This window comes from Ascaphus truei, chromosome 6 (assembly GCF_040206685.1).
Source record: "Ascaphus truei isolate aAscTru1 chromosome 6, aAscTru1.hap1, whole genome shotgun sequence".
NCBI classification, from domain to species: Eukaryota; Metazoa; Chordata; class Amphibia; order Anura; family Ascaphidae; genus Ascaphus; species Ascaphus truei.
In genome coordinates this window covers 99,065,692-99,087,764 of record NC_134488.1, presented here as the reverse complement: position 1 = coordinate 99,087,764, position 22,073 = coordinate 99,065,692, and the positions used below count along the sequence as shown (strand labels likewise).

Below are 22,073 nucleotides of genomic sequence, written 5' to 3'. Positions count from 1 at the left end.
GCACAGCGCTAACCGCGATCTGCGGTCTCCAGGAGAGAGGGAAGCTTGCGACGGGAGGGGGCGTGGTCGGGGATTTGCAGGGGCGTGGCCATTACATAACGCGGCTGGTTCGACCTCATTGGGTGAACCGCCGGTGGGGGCGTGGCCACGCAAGGTTTGAACTCAATTTGATTGAGTTATAAAAACCTTGCAGCACGGCGCGGCTGCACCTTCAGCGTGACGGTGTCTATTGGGCCCAGCCCCATTGAGGGGCGGTGCTTACACGCACAGCGCACACCGCGCCGAGCGCACAAGCAGTTACTGGGACCGCAGCCTACGTTATTTTCTCTGGCACACGGCCAGATTGGATGCTGTGACGTTAGCTGGGAGTGTGAGTACCCGGAAGAGATCAGAGGATCACGGTGCCGGGAGCCTTGTGATTGCAGGCGATTGTGGTTCCCTAGAGAGGCGGATCCTACCGAGCACCCCTGACGGGCTACTACCAGGCAGAGCAGAACATCACAGAGTGTTCCAGATAAGGACAGTAGCTATATGCAATGGTCTATGGACACTTACACTGATGGGACACTGTACTCTGCTTTGGTGAAACTTACACTTGTATTCCTCTGATGCTGCATTACAGATTCCCTACTTATATATATATTTTTTTTTACTTATCGTTGTCTTTTCTGTTTTTTCATATACATATGGAAAAATGTGTCCACTCCCAATTAAGCGATTACTATACCAAGACAAATTTCCCTAGCCAATTCCAATCTGGCTTTCGCCCCAAACACTCCACTGTAACTACCCTGCTAAAAGTTTGCTATGAAATCCAGTGTGGAATGGAACGGGGACAACTCCTAGATTTTGCAAAGGCTTTTGATACTGTTGGTCATGCTATCCTGCTTAACAAACTCCAGAGCTCTGAATAGGGAAGCATGCTTTAAACTGGTTTCAGTCCTACCTATCAGGTAGATCCCAACATGGGTCTATCTAAGGCTCTAACTCCAACCCCCTGGATATCACCTGTGGTGTACCGCAAGGCTCTGTTCTGGGGTCCCTACTCTTCTCAGTGTTCATTAATGATCTTCCCATAGCTTGTCAAGAAGCCTCAATACACATGTATGCAGATGACACAATCCTATATGCACACAGCCATAGCCTCTCCGACCTTCAACACATACTTCAGTCTGACTTTTAGAGACTCGAAAACTGGATTTCCCAAAACAAACTGTTTTTAAACACTGACAAGACTGTAACAATGGTATTTGGGACCAAGACTAAATTTTTAAAGCTTCCAGTGACTGAGCTCCAGATCAGAACCAATGCTAACACCACCCTAAATCCTGTCACTAGGTTTAAATACCTGGGCATATGGTTTGACTCCAACTTAACATTCGGGATGCACATTGATACCCTAACATCCAAGACCTATGCCAAACTAGGTGTACTTTACAGGAACAAATCCTCCTAAGTCTGCTGGTCAGAAAGTGTATCGCACAGCAGATGCTAATGCCAATTATCGACGATGGAGACATACAGTAGTATATGGCTCAGAACCCCAAACCCACCTTAGCAAACTTGACACCCTCTACAATTCAATATGCTTTTTTGTTCTCCAATGCAACCACAACACACATCACTGCCAAATGCTCAAAGAACGAGATTGGTCATCACTTGAGTCTAGGCGCAAAGTTCACCTTTCCTGTCTTGCCTTCAAATACTTTCTGGGCAAGCTACCCATCTATCTGAACAAGCTCCTCACCCCTACCACAAGCAGCACTTATTATCTGAGATCAGACTCCAAAAGACTGTTCATGGTCCCAAGGCTCAACAAAGTATCCGGCCGTTCCTCCTTCCCTTACCGTGCACCCCAAAACTGGAACAACCTACCGGAGACTCTCACATCCACCACCAGTTTAAGTTCTTTCAAAACTAAGGCTGTCTCACATTTTAATCTGGTCTGTAACTGTTTCATAAGCCTATAATATATATATATACCAGGACATACTTGAAAACGAGAGGTAACTCTCAATGTATTACTTCCTGGTAAAATATTTTATAAATAAATAAATAATATTTTCTTTAACTGTGCATGTAATGTCTTGTATATAATGTATACCCTGTTCATTTATGTAACTGTATTTGTAACCATGTATTATTTGTCTTAACTCTATGCCCAGGAGATACTTGAAAATGAAAGGTAACTCTCAATGTATTTCTTCCTGGTAAAACATTTTATAAATAAATAAATAAAGATTGTTTCTCTAAAAGAGGCTATAGCAAAACTAGTGTCAAAAGACGTTTTAAGCATAGTTTAGGCTGTAGGAGGGAAGCACTCCTGCAGCCAAAATTTAAAAAAAAAAACCTAACCTTACAAAGGTTAGATTTTTCAGCACATTTAATCAACAGTGGTCCGACCTGAGGGACATACTTCAGAGACATTGGAATGTCCTAATGACAGATAAAGATTTTCAGCAAGCTTTGTGTGACAGGGTTAGCCTGACAATCTGCCCCAGCTCCCAATTTACGAGAAAAACTTGTACATAGTCACTATGTCCCTCAGGTTTTTTTAAGTGCAGTAATTGCTCAGCTTGAATATGAGGCAAACCGTCACCTTCTCAAATTCTACAGGTACACGTAGTTTCAAAATATTTCCATTCCTGAACTGCAAATCTAGAGGTGTTATTTATTACCATACCTGCCCATGTGGTCTGATCTACTGTATATTGGAATGACCACGAGGGAGGTCAGGTTCAGAATTCTGCAGCACACACGTAATATTAAAAACGAGCAACGTGACCTGGATGCGTTAAAACCCTGGGAAGGAGCAGCAACTAACCTCCAACAGGGAGAAAGACCCAGTTCACAGGTCCTAACACTACCAGCTAAAATACTATGTTGTATATCTGTATCCAGTAGAATGAAAAAGACCAATGTTGGTTTTTCTCCCTCCTAATAGAGATAAATGAAAATTTTAATCCTAATAGAGGTATATTAGTATTTTATCTGGTAGGGTTAGGACCTGTGAATTGGGTCTGCCTTGTCGTGGCTCACAGGCTTACAACGCGTTGGCCAAAGAGTTAAACTAAATTACCCTTTTTCAGGAGAATATATAAGTATTTGACTGTGTATTTTTGTCATATTGGAAGTGGCATTGGGCTTTTTTGTTGTCTTATGCATCCGCCACGCTCAGTAGCACTCCTTTTTGACACATATACATATATATTTTTGTGGGGGCTCAGGGGTTCCCAAACTGAGCTTCTTGGGGTTCTGTGTGTTTAACTTATTGTCAGCTGGTCTCAGCTGTTGGAAGTTAGTGGCCTCTCCCTCCCAGGTGTCAAGCTCACCCCTCCCCACTGCCCTATTTAACAGGTCTCTTTCATTTTACTGGATATGGATCCAATGTTGGTCCTTCTCCCTCCTAATAGAGGTAAATGATCATTTTAATCCTAATATAGGTGTATTATTATTTTATCTGGTAGTGTTAGAACCTGTGAGCAGGGTCTGCCTTGATATGGCTCACAGGCTTACAACGCTTTGGCCAAAGGATTCAAACTAAATTACCCTTTTTCAAGAGAATATATAAGTATTTTACTGTGTATTTTTGTCATATTGGATATGGCATTGGGCTTTTTTGTTCTTTGTTTTATGCATCCGCCACGCTCATAAGTAGCACTCCTTTTTGACACTTATATACATATATACATATATATTTTTGTGGGGGCTCAGGGGTTCCCAAAATTAGCTTCTTGGGGTTCTGTGTGTTGCAGCCACTCAAACATCCAGATTCATCAAGCTCTGTTGAATTGACTTGAAAGGGAGTTAACACCTGTTCAGGTGAGTTAACCCATAACTAAGCTTGATTAATCTGGGGAAAAGACAGCTGTTTCAACCTTTTCAGCTTTGTCATTGCAAATTTTGTAGTTGTTGCAAATTAGAGACACAATCAAGTTATAATGGTTTAAAAAAAAATTAACAAAAACCATCCACAGTACATTAAGCAGCAAAGATAAAATACCCATAAGTGTGTTTTACCCAGTAATAAAGCAAAAAGCCGTAAAAGAGAGGCAAGGGATACACAAGCCATGTTGAGCATTAAATATAAGAAGGCAAAAGTGTGAGAACTAGTGGTGGAGGCTTGGAAGAGAGACCCGGAAAAGGTGTCAGGACAGGGAGCATTGCAGATCAAGACAAACATGATCACATTCAAAGTTATTTGGTCCTAAATTTGCAAAGCATATCAGAAACAAAGAGTCGGGATTCTTGCATGGTGTGTGTATATCCACTTTAGAAATTCTTTATACCTAGCTCACTTCCAAAATGTAAGATTGTGCATTCAAATATTTCTACTGTGTTGTTCCACTAAGTCTAATTCTGCCACTACAAATGTAAGAATTTACTACAAACAAGTTGTCTGCCCTTGTATAAAATGGCAACATGATAAATCCTTAACTGAACAGCAAGGCACCCAAAACGGCTACATAAACATAAGTATTTTTTAAAAGTCGACGTAGATTAAAAGTAAAGACTGGTGAGTGAGTAAAAACTGTAATATATTTTATTAATTCCTGATTTACATCAGTGTTATTTGTACATTCTTGACTGTATTATGGTCTCATTCCCAATATAAAGAAAACAAATGTACGCATCTATTAGCTAGGGTATTAGTGATAACATCGACAATTTGAAGATTCAAAACAAATCTTAAATATCTTTCATTAAATTGACATAATGCATCAAGTTTACATTGCTGTCATTTCTATCCAGAATCAGCTCTCATCCCAGAGACATTTTACATCAAGATTTTTCATCTTCTCCTGGTAAATTCTGTTAAAATATTCTTCTTGGGCTTTTGTAAAAATGGTTCTCCAGTCCCCACTGATCCCTGCGAAGCCGAGGAAATATGTATTTATATTGATAACATATAAGTCGCAATAGTAAACAATAGATAACACACGGGGATATTGACGTGGCTACAGATACTAGCATTCCAGTCATTAGATTGGTGTCTTAGGCTGCGCTTATACAGCCGGCGACGCGACTGATGACGTCACCCGTCGCGACGAGTTGTATTTTGAAGTTTAGCCGACGTCGCTGGATGACGTCATAAAAGGGGAGGGCAGAGGCACAGAGAAGCTCCCGATTGGCCGCAAGGGGAGACCGTCGCTGAAAAAAAATCAAATATTTCTGGTAGCACTGTTGCTCCGTCGCCTGCACTATAAGCGCAGCCCAAGGATTATCCCCTCTATATAGTTGGTATGAAAATCTTTTAGGACGTGTGGGATGGGAGTCATTTAAATGTACTTTGCATAACCATTAGCATATCTCCCAGTCAGGTACCTTAGGTGTGCTCCTTTATTAGCTGAGGCATTTATCCCTAACTTATTTGGAGGCATGTTGAAGGGATATATATATATCTATATATATGATATATATATATAGATATATAGATATATTATATACGCAGCTGGCAATATTACTATAAAATTAAAGTCTCTCTCATAAAAAAAATCTGAAATGGCGGATTGACTTGTGAGACTGATCAGCGGAAATCCGTGGCCCAAAGGAACAGATCGATCCAGGTGGATCCAAATCAGCAAAAAAATTTCGTCCATCTCTACTAAAATTGTGAGTAAGCTACTGTTTTAGTAGCATGTGACCATACCATTTTTTTATGGCCTATCTGTAGTTTGTGTGGTTTTTTTTCATGTGAATTATCACAGCCAGCCAAGAATGACATTATTTTACTCCACATAAAAAGCCACAGAACACAACAATAATTTCATTGACCAGAGCCACAAAAGGCAAATTCATTTTGCTCAAATCAATATGAAAGTGCCTGTAATGAAATAAACAAAAATAATAAAAGGTAGAGCACAGCCACAAATAATAGGAGGAGGCTCCTATTTGAAAAATGGATAAATATTTATTGTAGGATTATAAATGACCCCTTAGATAGTGGCAACGCAGCTACGCGTTTCGGGCCGTGCACCCTTTATCAAGGTGTTTTTCTATTTTTGTTTGCTCAACCTTGTGGGCAGATTCTGTGCGCCGTCTGACCCGCAGCATGGACTTAGAGCGAACTGAGAGGACCAATGGATACTTGGCCTTGATTCCTCATTTATGGTTTATTAGTCAGCTTGGGGACATACATTGTACTTTTATGAATGTGCTTAGACCACTGGCAGCACTAGTTCCCCATTTCCTTGTCATGGGATGCTGATATTGCCTACAACCTATATGGAGTCCAATTGTGGAGTGTTTATTACATGTAGCCAGGACTGGTTTCTGGCTAGCAGTCTGCCCTTCTCCTGGCAGTAAGCCCTGGTAAGAGCAGACCTGCCAGGACTAATCATGGGTTTTCCCCACCCCCAGCAGCTTCAGTAAATCACAGGGGAGGTGGTGCAAATAAGCCTGTGTGTCAAATCAGGGACTCAGACCTGGTTCCTGCTTTTCTTGTACATAAGGGGCTGCACTACCAAAGTTAGTCAGTTGTCTCTACCCTTGAGTTCTCCTTCAGGGATTGTCTCCACAACCCTGGGGCCTGCAAGAGATGGAGGCGCTGTCACCATGAGTACGAATCAGTTACTATCCCAGAAGCCTGTTCTGACCTCCTCCACAACACCACAGGAGACTCAGATAAACTGTGAGCCAGCAGGAATGCACCACACCACACCACACCGTGTAACAATGCAATCTCCCAGAGGGTGGGGGAACATGTGTTACATACATTATAAGGACACAATTAACCCTTGAAGCACTGGTTCTTCACTGTAATGAAATAAACATGAAACATTTGTCATGATGAACTGTATGTGGACATGTTTTTGGCAAATCCACATTTGTGTAGTCCTAATAAGCTTTGAAACCAGAACTAGCCTTGTATTTTTTTTTTACCTTTCCTCATGAAACTGTTCTTGTTCACAATGTAGTCTGGAGCTAGGCTCTGGTTGGACATCTTGTTTTCTTTCATAATATTAAAGCTGGAGTGTTCCACCACAGAGTCAATGTCTTCATTTTTCAGCTCTTTTCCCAGGAACTTACAGATCTTCATCACGGTTCCTCTGTGATCCTGAAATGAGGGAGGGAATATGACCACCACACAGGTAACCATCAACATCTTTGCTATATTTTTGGGCAACTACAAAACACAGGTGAAAAAAACACTGTTAAGACGCACTGGTTACTTGAAGCTAATAAAAGTGTTAATTGGTTAGCCTGCTGTGGAAAAAAAGATGGAGCGATGTTAGGAAGGCTAAACATATCAGAAATGATTCTCTATTAACAGGAGTTGGTAATGTTGCTCCTTTGTATATAAAACAGAGAGATAAGACAATTCTTTGAAATAGATGCACACCTCTAAATCAATGTTAATATATTCCATTAGTAGGTTATGGATATGCTATAAAAAGAAAACTTAATTAATAACCTCAAGAATGAACAGGACCTCGTAGTGTTGACCATAAAATGATACACGTGAAATATAAAATGTATCAGTGACAATTCATAACAAAGTTGGTGAGTTAAAATGTTATACATTTATTAACAGAAAAACAAAATTGATTATAAAATACAGGGTCTGAGGGCAAAATAAAGATGGGTAATGGTGTAAAGACTTCCAGCTAGTATGCTTCTAATCTTAGAAGCCAAATAGCCTATGTACTCCATGGAGTCAATGTCTAGTGGGTCAGGTGTTGACTGATTTAACTATAATTGTAGTTCAAAAGATTATACTGACTGAATAAACAGGTACTTGCCTAGAAGGGTTAATATCCCTGAAGTAGCTATTACCCTCAGTGTTAGCCGTCTTAATTGCCCAATACTGCTATTGAGGATAGTACTCTTAGCAGATCCAATATGGGATAATGGTCTAACGTGATTGTCGGAGAGAAATCCTGCACAGCAATACGACCATAGATGGTTAAACTAGGGAATTCAGATCTCTAAAGTAGCTGTTATCCTCAATGTTAACAGTTCTTCTTCAAGTGTCAAAAAAAACCTAAAAAAGCTGGAAGATTTGAAACAGGAATTGCATTGACAGAAACAAAATAGAAAATACTAAGGTAATCTCTAGAGAGAAATCCACTTTGTTGCACACCACCAACTGGGAAAAATAAAATGCCTTTATTAGTCAAAGGGTTACATTAAACATATCACTGTACAAAATAGAAACAGTGATTAAAATATATACAGCATTTAGGCGTACCTACCACCTATGCTTCTACTAGTACTGGTTGAATTAATACCAGGATAAGAAACAGAGCATTGATTGGACGGTAGTATGGAGATAACGTCTCAACCAGACATGCAAATGCAACCCAGTGAATGTAAGTACCACAATATTATTGAACGGGTCACATAACACCCAAAGGGGTGATCAAATAAGGTCACCAGGAGGGTGAAACTACAGATATATATATATCTATATATAGATATATATAGATATATAGATTATATATAGATATATAAGTATATAGAAGGAGATATATATAATATATATATATATATAATATATATATATATATATATATATATATATATATATATATATATGTAGAGGTATCAGTACCGTGTTAGCCGAGCTTCAATAATCAAAAAATAAATAGATGATACCGTTCTGTGGCTAACGAAATGCTTTTATTTGTGCGAGCTTTCGAGTGTATCTCGAAAGCTCGCACAAATAAAAGCATTTCGTTAGCCACAGAACGGTATCGTCTATTTATTTTTTGATTTTATATATATATATATATATATATATATATATATATATATATATATATATATATATATATAATCATTGGCCAGTATAAATTGCCAACCTAAATACAGGCAGCACTACACAAAACTGATGGTAGGATTAGTGTAGTAAATAGCGAGCCCAGATATAAAGGACTTGCAGTGACAGCCGTTATAAATGTAAGCAGGTAACCAACCGTCTGCTAAAAGAATTGAAAAGATAACTTGAATTAATCTGGTCATGGTATGAAACCTATTACATGGTCTAGAGGGGAGAGGAGAACCTATTTGAAGACTTTTTAGTTAATCTTAATAATTAACTTCATTTATGTTTTGCTTCAAATTTTAATTAGACACAAAAAGCCTTTTTAGATTTGTATATATTGTATTGTATGTATTGTATGTCTTTATTTATATAGCGCCATAAATGTACATAGCGCTTCACAGTAGTAATACATGTCATATAAATAACAAATAATATAAATAACAGATCATGGGAATAAGTGCTTCAGACATACTATAAAAGTAACATTAAGGAAGGAGTCCCTGCTCCGAGGAGCTTACAATCTAATTGGTAGGTAGGGAGAACGTACAGAGACAGTAGGAGGGAATACTAGTAAGTGCATCTGCAGGGGGCCAAGCTTTATGTGTCATGTGTCCATGATTATCCAGTGCTACTCATATGCTTCTTTAAACAGATGTGTCTTAAGGTGGGTCTTAAAGGTGGATAGAGTGGGGGCTAGTCGGGTATTGAGGGGAAGGGCATTCCAGAGGTGTGGGGCAGAAAATGAGAAAGGTTTAAGGCGGGAGAGAGCTTTAGATACAAAGTGGGTAGAAAGAAGACATCCTTGAGAAGAACCCTGATTACCAAACTACTGGAGTGTTCATATTAGTGCCTATATTGCACTGATTTTTTGTAAGTGCATTTTTATCTTTTTCTGTTCAAGTAAATTTTAATACTACACTATGAGGTGTGCGCTGTGTTCTTGTTTTTCTCTACTATAGTACTTTCGGTGAACGCTGGGTTGTTCCCTACATTTGAAGCTAGCAGCACCCTCTATCAGTGGACTGGACATTTTACTCCATGGTTTGAATATATTATATATATATATATATAAGTGTAACCCTGGTCCCCAGCAGCTCCTGGAGACCCCCCTCCCCTGGTGCAGCTCGATCGCGGGTACTGAACAACTCGACGGCTGCTTCCAAGGGTGGGGGCTGGAGCAGGGAGCAGCGCGGCTTCTCCTGCCTGCGGCCGGTTGCCGGGGACGCGATCGGGCCGTTGCTAAGGCCGCGATCGCGTCTCTAAGGTCCCGGCGGCCGGTGAGGCAGGGCGCCGCCATTGAAGACAGCGTTGCGCATGCGCAGGGACGCGTAGGCGCAGGGAAAGCCCCAGAGCTAGGGATAGCTCGCGCGAGCGTAGGGACAGCTCGGGGAGAAGAGAGAAAGCCCGGGAGAGCTTGCGCACGCGCAGTGCAGGGTAGGAAAAGCCCGCGAACCCCTAGCCTACCAGGGAAGGCTCTGAGCTGGAACTACATATCCCAAGAGCCTTTGCACGCCCCATGTGATACCAGGGAGCCAATAGGGCTTAGGAAGGCCTGGAGGAAAGAGATACATTGTTTGGGCTGCAGCACGTTTGTCAGTTGGAGCAGAGGAGCTGAAGGGGAAGGAAGGATGCGGGGAGTGAGTGCAGCTCCTGCATCCTGATAGGTACCCTCACCCTCCAGGTAGGCCCCAACTCCCCACCAGGTTAGTGGGTAACTGATAAGGGACGGCCCTAGATAGGGAGGTCACCCTTAGTGTGTGTAAGGTGCAGGTTTGGCAGTGCCACAGCGGAGAGGGCTGTGGGCACTGGCAAATAGGCACAGTGTGCTAGTAGTGGATTGCTACGGGATCCAGGTGGCTGTGTGTGATTGCAGCTGTCTGTGTGTGTGTCGCTGCATGTGCTGGGCGCAGTGCGTGCAGTGTGTGTGAAGTGTGTGTGGATCCCTGCAGGCTGACAGTGTGAGCTGAGTGTTGGCTGCAGGTGCGTTAGGCTGTTAGGATTAGCAGTTACAGTTGAGACTGGGTAGCTAGGGGAAGGGGGGCAGGTTAATGTTCCACAGGCCCTAGGAGTTTTCCCCAAGCCATCCCAGGTTGCGGTTCCTCAGGGACAGGCCCTAGGTTAGGGTTGCTGTCACTCTAGAAGTAGTTAGGCAGAAAGCTGATAACGGCGGTTGCTGTTCCCATGCGGTTGGTGTTGCCGTGATCGGTTGCAGTTCCCGTGGAGCGGTGGGACCCTCGTTGGGGTCCACCGGCAGAATACCTGGAAAGGATCAGACGGACGTCTGACCCTTTGAGAAGAGTGTTGCAGGCCCGAGCATCGGAGTGCTCGGAATGTATCAATATTATATGTGCACCAACAGGCCTAGAGGTTTTAGTGACTGCGCAGTCACCCAGTGACTATCTCTGTAGGAGTACGGGACATTGGGTGGGGTTCTTGGGACACTGGGTGGGATCACCTGGTGTCGGGGAATCGTCCTGCGAGACGTCACCACGGGTAGTGTCTCCTCGTGAGAGGGACACAGGTTATGATGTTATGTAATGGATTATGATATCCTCTATGTTCGTAGTAAAGCCCTTAGTTATATATAATCACTGTGTGTGTAGTTTCTTATTGGGTTCCTATGTAGGGTCATTCTACACTTCCCTAGAATCCTACATAGGTGGAGGCGCTGTAAACGAAGATCTGTTCCAGAGGATTCACCCCAGGCTCTCATTAGCGGAGGCTCAGACCTCCTGTGAGCCTGCAGGTATACGCACCACACCGGTAACACCACATGTTCTACTCACCCACACTACATATGAGATTGAGTGGGGTGGAAAAACCCGTTACATATATATATATTTATATACTTTTAACTGTGGTTCAGAATCTTTGGTTGAGTGCCCACAGCTGAGGCTTAATACTGCTAATTGTGTATAATTAGCATCAAGACTATCACTTGATGCTTGCACCCTGTTCCCATATCACCCTGGGAAAATATTGGTTTTTATTTTGTGGATTCATATTGTGTAGTGATCAGCATTATTCTTTATTTTTGTGATATATATTGAGAACAATACATTCAATACCAAGACTTATTTTAAAGAAGTCGATTGCAACAACTTTATTCTAAATAGTAGTTGACACCATAAGCGGTGGCTATCCAACGTAGGATTAGGAGGAACTGTTCCAATATGGACAAATACAAAGAAGCAACAACTTTGAAAAATTGCTTCTTGGAAAGGGATTATGAACCAGATATTGTCTCTAACGCAAAAGACAGGGTGCTATGTTAGGTAGGGTCTCTATCCTGAAACAAAAGAATGATTAAAAAAAAAAAAAAAAAAACTTTATTCCCTTTATTACTCAATTTAATAAGGATTCGTATAAAATTATGTATGATGAAGAGGCATGGGCATATTTTAGAACAATATGAAGATTTAAAAGATTTTTTTATTCAACAAGTCCCAACTACAGTAGTGTTTACCAAAATAAAAAATGAGAGAGACAGACTGGCACCTAGTGCTTTAAAAAGCCTATCCTAAACGCTGCTGCCAGAATCACTCTACTCTTTCCTAAATCTGTCTCAGTGCCTCTCCTGCTGAAATCCGTCTCCTGGCTTTCAATCAAATCCCATATCACATATTCAATTCTCCTCTTCACTTTTAAAGCTTTACACTCTTGTTCCCGTTCTTAAATCTCAGCCCTAATTTCTCGCTATACACCATCCCGACTCTTGCGTTCCACTTCAGGATGTCTTCTCTCTACCCCCTTTGTATCTAAAGCCCGCTCCCACCTTAAACCTTTCTCACTGACTGCCCCACACCTCTGGACTGCCCTTCACCTCAATACCTGACTAGCACCCTCTCTATCCACCTTTAAGACCCACCTTAAAACACACCTGCTTAACGAAGCATACGAGTAGCTCTGTGGCTAATACTATACACCTAATACATAAAGCCTGGCCCCTTGCAGACACACTTACCAGTATACCCTCCTACTGTATCTGTATATTGCTCTTACCAATTAGATTGTAAGCTCTTCAGAGCAGGGACTCCTTTTCCTAAATGTTACTTTTAAGTCTGAAGCCCTTATTCCCATGACCTGTTATTTGTAATTTATATGATTGTCACATGTATTACTGCTGTGAAGCGCTATGTACATTAAAGGGGCTATATAAATAAAGACTTGCATACACAAATGGAGCTTGAATAAGAAATTAGGCTGAGGCGAGTGCAGCCCAACCCAATAAATTGGCCGGGTTCTGCTAAAATAATTTTTTTTAAAGTACATTTCTTTATTGTCATGATTATATTACTTTTGTAACAAATAGCACTCTGTATATATTTTTTGTTGATTCCCGAAATATATTGAAAGAAAGCAACTCGTTTACTGTTTGTGTTTTAGTAATACTCACAAACCATTAAGGGTTGATAGAGAAAAAGTAGACATTGGGATGGGGTCAAAAGTATATTAAGTCATAGAGATGGCATGATTACATCTTTAGGCTTACTTTGCAATACTGTATATGGATAATGAAGTAAAAATACCTAAGCGATTGTAACAGTTTAAGAATTTGATTGTAGTATTGAAAGCACCATTAAACATGAAAGCAGATAATAAAATGCAATAGTGTATGAGAGAAAAACTGGCATCCCATGAATGGCCATATTTACTCAATGAAATAATGCTACATTTTGCACATAAAAATGTAGACAAACTCTGTGTTGGTCCGATTTGGTAGTGAATTCAATCTGCTTTATTCACATTGTTCTTTCATTTGAGAATTGTGACATTCATATGCCTGGACAAAGATGCACTGCAACACTGTCTAAATTACCTGCTTCAGCTCCTCATAGGTGATGAATAAAAAGTTGCTCTTATCCTTCATCGACATCCAGCCTCTGACGTGTTCGAACCAGGAGCCAAAGGGTACTGGGGGAAATATAAGAATTGATATGTAATTATCAGCACATATTCTCTGCCCCTTTTCTTGCTTGCCATAAAATCATAGATTCAATCAGAGGTAATACTTTTATTAAGCACTTCCTTTATGAAGCGTATGCTAATGCTTCCCTTTTGTCTATCGGAAGCAATTTTCAATTATTTTTGTTTTATGCCAAATTTGCTAAGCCATAAATCACTTAAGGTGTCTAAAGATGCGTTATGGCTTATTATCCCTGAGTACAGGGCCGCCGACAGGGGGGGACAGCCAGGACTGCAGTCCCAGGCCCTGTGTTTAGGAGGCCAACACTCCTGCCCGCAAATTAATTCTCTGCAGGGGAACTGAAATGCAGGAAGCACAAAGTAGAAATCCCTCCCTCTGCAGAGCCTCTGTAGGAGGTCAGGGCCTAGATCAGGCGGCTCAAGTAGAGCATTATTGGTCTGGAGCTGCAGGCTGAGAAATGTGAGAGGGAGGGAAGGTTTAATCATGGGGGTGAAAACAGACATGAAAGGGAAGAAGACAGAAAGGGAGAGAGAAGAACACAATGAGAAAATAAAGAACAAGAGAGAAATAAATAAGAGGGGGGAAAAGAAACATGAGGGGGAGAAAAGCGAACGATGAGGGGGAGAAAAGAGAGACAGAGAGACGTGGGGGAGAGGAAAAAAAAGAGATGAGGGGGAGGAGAGAGAGAGAGACATGAGGGTGAGAAAAGAAAGAGCGAGACATGATGTGGACAAAAGAGAGCGAGAGACATAAGGGGGAGAAAAGAGAGAGACATGAAGTGGAAAGAGTGAGAAAAGGGTAGGAAAAGAGAAAAAGATGCTGGGAAAAGAAACATCAGATTGTTAGAGAGGATGACCGGGGAAAATACATGGGGGATTAAATAAAGAGAATGGCACATGTGAGAAAAGAGAAAAGGGAGGAAATAAGACATGAGGGGGAAATAAGGGAGAAGAGAGAATGAGATGAACAATACATGGGGGGAGGGAGAAGAGACATGATGTGGGGTGAAAGGAGAAAGAAAGACATGTTGGGAGGGGCAGAGGAAAGAGCGATTTGGGGGGAGAGGAGAGAACGATGCTGAGGGGAGAAGAGAGAAAAACATGCTGGGGAGGGGGAGAGTAAGAGAGAGAAAGAGAAACTTGAAGGTTACAGAAAATTACATTAAGGGAAAAATAAGAGCTCCAAGGAGGGGAGAGAAAGACATTGGAGGAAAGAAATAGATATGGGTGAAACGAAAATCGAGAAACACATTAGTAGTAGGAAAGAATTAAAAAAAAGAAGGAAAAACAATAATAGACATGCTGGGGGAGAGAAGAGACAGACATGCTGCGTGTGGGGAAGGGAAGACATATGCTGGGGGGACAGGAGAGAGACATTCTGGGGGGGGGGAGAGGAAAGAAAGACACATGGGGAAAGAAGAGGAGAAACACACGAGGAGGGGAGAGCAGACACAAAAGGAGAAAGATGGAATGACAAAGGGTGTGAGAGAGAAACACTTGGGGGAAAAAGGAGAGATAAAGACACTAGGGGCAAGGAGGAACAAAGAGACATGCTGGGGGGCAGAGGAGAGCAGAAGAGAGAGACATGTTGGGGGGGAGGAGAGGAAAAAGACAGACGGGGGAAAGAAGAGAAATACATGAGATAGGGAGGGCAGAGACACAGAAGGGGAAAATATGGAATGACAAAGGGTGTGAGAGATAAACACACTCGTGGGAAAAGGATAGAGAAAGACACTAGTGGGAAAAGGAAAAAGCCACTTGGGGGGGGGAACAAAGAGATACGACAGGACAAAGTAGACGTCGTAACATTTGCAGGGGCCCCATCCTTCAAGTTCGTCCTGGGCCCCCAACATTCTGTTGGCTGCCCTGTCCGTGTGTACTATACACCAGATTCAAAGTATGTTATGGTGTTTCTCTCTGAATAAATGATTCTTTATTTGGCTTTGTCCTTTTGGAAATATGGGTGGCCTTCACAAGCTACAGTATAATAAAACAGTATTTCAGGTAAGAATCCTCACTTCCACATTAAAAAGTGGGCCCCGATTCCTCTACCACAGGAAATAATAGGCAACCATTTTAGCTAATTCAATCTAATCGTTTTGAGAACGAAACACGAAAAGAAAGTGCCCATAAAATAATTGCACATCCTAGTTTTATTTATTTATTTATATTTAGAATTCATATTATAAGCAGTAGATCATTAAGTAGCAAAACTACTACAACCTGTGGTGTATATAGCAGTTCCCAGTATATTGATAGTAGTGAAAGTAGGAATCTTTTCAAAGAGAACTGACAAGATTCCACCTGTAATGACATACTAAATACAATAGTAATAATAAACTAGAACACCGTTTCATGAAATTCAGGATATTCACACACCTGTGCCTTGCAGGAAGTCTTCAACAAATTCTTCAAAGCTATTAGGCGTCTTAATCAAAGACGTTTCATGGGCAAAATGGTACAGAGACACAAGAACATCTTTTGGATCACGAGCTGTGTAAATGACCTACATACATAAACAGAAGTATAAATAGAATAAGAGAAAGAAAAAGCCCCAAACAAAAGCACTCTAGTATACCAATTCAAAGTACAGATACAAAAAATCTTTATTGAATAACTGTCACAAAACAAGAAATATAAAAGAGAGCAGAGAATAATTAATAAGTATGGGTCATTTAGTTCAATTTTTTGGCAAAAACATAACAAGCCTGCAAACACGTGAAGGTATAGATCCTATCAGCACGTCCCCTCCACTGCATTGAGAAAAGAGAGAATTTAAAGAAGCCATTTTTTAAGTAGCATGCAGTGTGGAGTTGAACAGGGAGTTCAACAGGAGTGAAACTAGTAGACATTGCAATACCTACTGACTCTAAATCCTGGATTTGGAACTACGCTGGAAAGGAAGATATTATCTATCCCAGACTGTACATCTAGCACTAAACTATTGCTGCCATGCCGCCACTACTGTTTCTATTTTCTTTGACTTCACTTCTTTTCAAAATACGTGCATCTTTCTACCAGTCTCATTATGTTTCTAACTCTATTCATATATCTCCATCTCTACTTCCTTCGCCACTTCTCAGTTCACATGAACTCCTTTCTTACCTGCGCCCTCTGACACTACACAGCTATACCCCCTGCACTAAAACGCACCCCTACAAATCCTCCTCACACATTCTCTTTCTATCCATGCTTCTCTTCCTTGCTTCAGGGTATATCTCTCTGTTGCTTGGGATATCTCTCCCAATCCAGGTCACTGCCTTATTTCTGTATGCTCTCGTCCTTGCCACCCACATACAAATTCTACTCCTTCTGGTGTCAACCTTTCTAAGCTCATACCTAAGTTTTAGCAGTTTGCTGGTCTGGAGCATTCAGGTGTGTGTTAACACAGTGCCAAGGAGGAAAGACATCAGCAATGATCGTAGAGAAGCAATTGTTGCTACACATCAATCTGGGAAGGGTTATAAGGCCATTTCCAAACAATTTAAAGTCCATCATTCTACAGTGAGAAAGATTATTCAAAAGTGGAAAACATTCAAGACAATTGCCAATCTTCCCAGGAGTGGACATCCAAGCAAATTCACCCCAAGGTCAGACCGTGCAATGCTCAGAGAAATTACAAAAAACCCAAGAGTTACATCTCAGACTCTACAGGCCCCAGTTAGCATGTTAAATATTAAAGTTAATGACAGTACAATTAGAAAAAGACTGAACAAGTATGGTTTGTTTGGAAGGGTTTCCAGGAGAAAGCCTCTTCTCTCTAAAAAGAACATGGCAGCACGGCTTAGGTTTGCAAAGTTGCATCTGAACAAACCATAAGACTTCTGGAACAATGTCCTTTGGACAGACGAGACCAAAGTGGAGATGTTTGGCCATAATGCACAGCGCCACGTTTGGCGAAAACCAAACATCATATCAGCACAAACACCTCATACCAACTGTCAAGCACGGTGGTGGAGGGGTGATGATTGGGGCTTGTTTTGCAGCCACAGGACCTGGGAACCTTGCAGTCATTGAGTCGACCATGATCTCCTCTGTATACCAAAGTATTCTAGAGTCAAATGTGAGGCCATCTCTCCGACAGCTAAAGCTTGGCCGAAATTGGGTCATGCAACAGGACAATGATCCCAAGTACACCAGCAAATCTACAACAGAATGGCTGAAAAAGAAAAGAATCAAGGTGTTGCAATAACCCAGTCAAAGTCCAGACCTCAACCTGATTGAAATGCTGTGTTGGGACCTTAAGAGAGCTGTGCATAAACAAATGCCCGCAAACCTCAATGAATTGAAGCAACGTTGTAAAGAAGAGTGGGCCAAAATTCCTCCACAACGATGTGAGAGAATGATAAAGTCATACAGAAAACCATTACTTCAAGTTATTGCTGCTAAAGGTGGTTCTACAAACTATTGAATATTTAATTGAAGGTGTACTTAGTTTTTCACACATGGCTTCTCCATTTTGGCTTTATTTTTGTTAAATAAATCATGACACGGTGTAATATGTCATGTGTTGTTGTTCATCTGAGGTTGTATTTACCTAATTTTAAGACCTGCTAAGGAACAGATGATTGTTATATCCTGATATGTAAAACCATGGTATTCAAAGAGGGTGCACTTTCTTTTTCACATGACTGTATATATTACACATATATACACATGCACACTTTCCTCGCTTATTACTATAACTAAGGTTATTACCACCTTTCTCCTGGTGTAAGAAATCTCAAGTTTAAAACGTTCTTGCTGGTGAACGTTTTAAACTTCTTTCCAGGAAAGAAAGTTACTAGATTTTTAAATTAAACTGTCTTGTACCATTTAGTCTTAATGAAAATGTAGATATCAGCACTATAGTGTAGGCTCACATCTGTCTCACTCTTATATCTTCTTCTGTTCCTTCTCTTCTACACTTGTCTTTTGTCCCTTCTTCCTCTTTCCCCTTTTTTCTCTCTCTCCTACCCTCCCTTTTCTGTCTTTTCCCTTGTTCTTCTCCTCTCCTTCCCACTTTCCGTTCCCTCCTCTTTTCCTCCTTCCTTGTCACATTCCTTTCCTTTTGTCTCCAGCCCCCCTCCGCCTCCTCCTCATATCCCTTCCCTCATCGATCCCTTTCATTTTCTATCTTATCTTGTCCCTTTCTCCCTCTCTCTTACACCTTTCTTTTTTTCTTCTTATCTTCTTTTGTTCTTGTCTATTTTCGTCACAGTTGAATCAGGTATCTCTCAATGTCAAGTACACTGTTCTATATTTAGCGTATCTTTTTAACCTTTTATCTAGTCAGAGGTTTTACATTTGTCATTTTAACATTTTAGACTGAGGTTTTATATGTTAATTATAGATATGTATGTAGCCAGGCATGTAAAATGGTCTGCAGTTATCTCTCCTGCTGGCAGTAAACCTGGTAAGTTACAGGGATGCCAGCAGTAATCATGGAGGTTTGCCCTCACACCCTGGTGAGGTGCCCTATGTATGGATGGGAGTGGCTACATGCTCTGAGTCCACAGTTAGTGACATCAGAGATGTGTCTGTTTCCTGAGGTATATAAGGCACAGCACTGCCCAAAGTTAGTTGTTGGAGGGAGAGCGGTGGAGAGAGTTAAAGGAATAAGTCTGTGTTGAGACTTGGGAAATGAAGGGCCCACTAGTGCAGTAACTAGTGGCCCATTCTACATCTAGCCTGACAAGGCCACACTGTGTCCAGGGACCTGGCACAGGGGTGATCTCCCTGCGGGGAGAGGGGATCCCACTCCATTGGGAGGGCGTACCTTTTCAAGGGACAGCACAGCGAGATGTGCGGCTGAGTTAACCGCTGCAAGGGGGAGTCTGTTCACATCATCATCAATAAAGATGCCCTGTTCAAAGACAACCACACTGTGTGAGTGTGAAGTTACTCTCCAGTGGAAGTCACCACCAAGAAGGAGTTCCTCATCAGACCCATCTCCCTGCGGACGCAGAGATCCTGATGAGGTGGAGGCGCTGCACGTGATATAGGTAGGACTCACACACACTACAGTACCTCAGCTGCCTGTCTGGATTGACAATCCCCGAATACCATCATGCGGGAGACTCAGGAGTCCTGTTGCCTACAGGTGCACCACCAGACACGACCATGTAATGGGGACTGGTTAGACCACAGGGGCCAATATGAGATTGGGTGGGTCATACTAGAGGGAATACCCGTTACATGTACATTATAGATCTGCTTTAACTATTTGTTTAGTTTGGAGCTTTTTGCCCTATTACAAATATTTGCTGTGTTTTCATTGTACGTTTGTGTTCATATTATGCATTTTTTATTATTTTCTATTTATGTGTTAGAGTTTTAACAACAGGCTGTTTTTAACACATTATATCTTATTTGTATCTCTGTTTATTGCAATCATCTCTGTGGGATTTCAATTTTTTCAATTGCTTGTTGTCTTGTGAATCATCTACTGGCCAATGAATTCTGTTTAGTGGTTTCTATAAATATTCTATGCCGTACCTCACCGGGCAGCCCCTGATGAAGTCAGCTGACGCTGATGAAATGCGTAGGGTGTTTCACGTCATGACGCTGCTTTAGACACGTGACCTGTAAACTACCGATCGGGATCTCCTCCAAACACAGCTGATCGCGTGTAACTCTAAATATGCCAAAGCTGGTGTTCATACAAAATTTGCCTGAACATACCCATTGACTTTAACAGGGATTATTGTCCAAAAACGTCCAGAACAGCTGCTTCAGCTTTTATAGAATAAGTCCATTTGTGTAGATTCATCATAAACTGGGACATCATTTATGCGACCAACAAATGGGAATTCTTCATAGATTTTATAGTGTACACATAGCTTTGTAAACATCAGACCTTTTCCTCATGTATGCCTAAGTAAAACAAATGAATATGATATATACATTGCAGCGGACTTCTCACCTTGGCTTTGGAAGTAAAGAAAGACTTTGGAAACAACTGGATGGGTAAATGGGAGGAGTGAAACCGAGGGGTTTCTTCTTTGTCAATTAGTTGCCATCTACCACTAATATCAAGCCAGGGAATTCTTTCCCAAATGGGGACTTCCTGGCACCAGGTGGGGTCACCATTTCTGCAGATAAGACTCAGGATCTCCATCATCCAGTTGGTTCCTGCAAACAAAATTCAATGGAAGTCACTAATTTGCCAAGTGTAATAGGAAACCTGTACATCACCTACTGTACATTGGTTTATCATGTCATCCTGGCTGACAGGGACCGGGAGAGCTAGTGATTACTTTATACATCACATACCTAGATATTTTGCCATTGTAGAAAACTGTACTAAGCAACTTTATGGAATTACTTTGACTGGCTAAGCCGGTCATCGTTGATCATGTGGTCTTTCTACTATGTATGGTATTGCGTAATTACAAAACTAGTCATTAAAAGCCAAATATTTTGCCATAAGAAACCTTCTAGTGCCAAGACACACCTAATGGCCCATTCAAGTGTAAAAATATGGTCCGAAGTCTTGAAACATAATTAATTAACCATTTCAATTCATCAATATATTTTTATGTATTATCTGTGTGCAATAAAGGTATATGATGGTAGACATTAAATGTTATTGTGCTATGAAAAATTATATTCTAATGAAATACATATGATTAAAGATAAATACTTCTTGTGTTACTTATATCTCCATTACCTGCTCATCAAAAATTGTAGAGATATTGGAGGTCCTATTTAAAAGGTAATAATACACAAAAGAAAAAGAACTCAGCTAATAGCACTCTATGACTAAAGTGAATTGATAGTAGTAGAGTAGTGATAAGAAATGTAAAAATATATTCATTAATATATTTCTTAAAATAAAGGGGTGTACATCAATGAAAGTAAAATGACCGTGTATCCCAGTCAGAAACCTGCTATCACCGGGGTATAGCGAGATAAATGCTAATTAGCGTGTAGCCTAAAAACCTTGCACACAAAACTATATCACCCTATAAAGTATATATGGAGTGATATATTGACAGTTACTTATACCTCCATACTAGTGTAGCCCCGGTCTTATTTTGCCTCCAGAGACCCCCTCTGTAGCGTGCCGAGCGATCGCGGGTGCCGCCGGAGGCAGCGACGGACCCGCCGGCACAACGCAAAGGTGGGGGCCAGAGCAGGGAGCGCTCCGAGTCCCCGGAGTCTCTGCGGCGTACCCGGCTAGGGGTTGCGCGAGCGTGCGCATTGGTCGCGCAGGCGCAGTAAGGGTAGCGCACGCAGTCCCAATGCTAAAGAGGTCCTGAGTGGACTACAATTCCCAGCAACCTCTGGGGATTGCCCTTTCACCCACATCACGTGCAGCCAGCCAGCAAATAGGGTTTTGCAGCTTCTCCTGTGGAGGAAGGCTACAATGTTGCGGGGACCACGTTTGGCAATTGGA

The 22,073-nt window shown here is 41.4% G+C and overlaps 1 protein-coding gene across 2 annotated transcripts in view; it reads right to left on the bottom strand.

Annotated features, from left to right (window-relative positions):
* Positions 1-4,521: 4,521 nt before the first annotated feature.
* Positions 4,522-22,073, bottom strand: part of LOC142497484 (sulfotransferase 2A1-like) — a 29,596-nt gene continuing 12,044 nt past the window's right edge. For both annotated transcript variants that reach the window (XM_075605330.1, XM_075605329.1), the window contains 5 exons: positions 20,598-20,806; positions 16,073-16,199; positions 13,587-13,681; positions 6,883-7,057; positions 4,522-4,870 (listed from right to left, as the gene is read on the bottom strand). In XM_075605330.1, the coding sequence (XP_075461445.1) occupies positions 4,755-4,870; positions 6,883-7,057; positions 13,587-13,681; positions 16,073-16,199; positions 20,598-20,806 (722 nt within the window). In that variant the 3' untranslated portion in view covers positions 4,522-4,754. The remainder of the gene's footprint in view (positions 4,871-6,882; positions 7,058-13,586; positions 13,682-16,072; positions 16,200-20,597; positions 20,807-22,073) is intronic.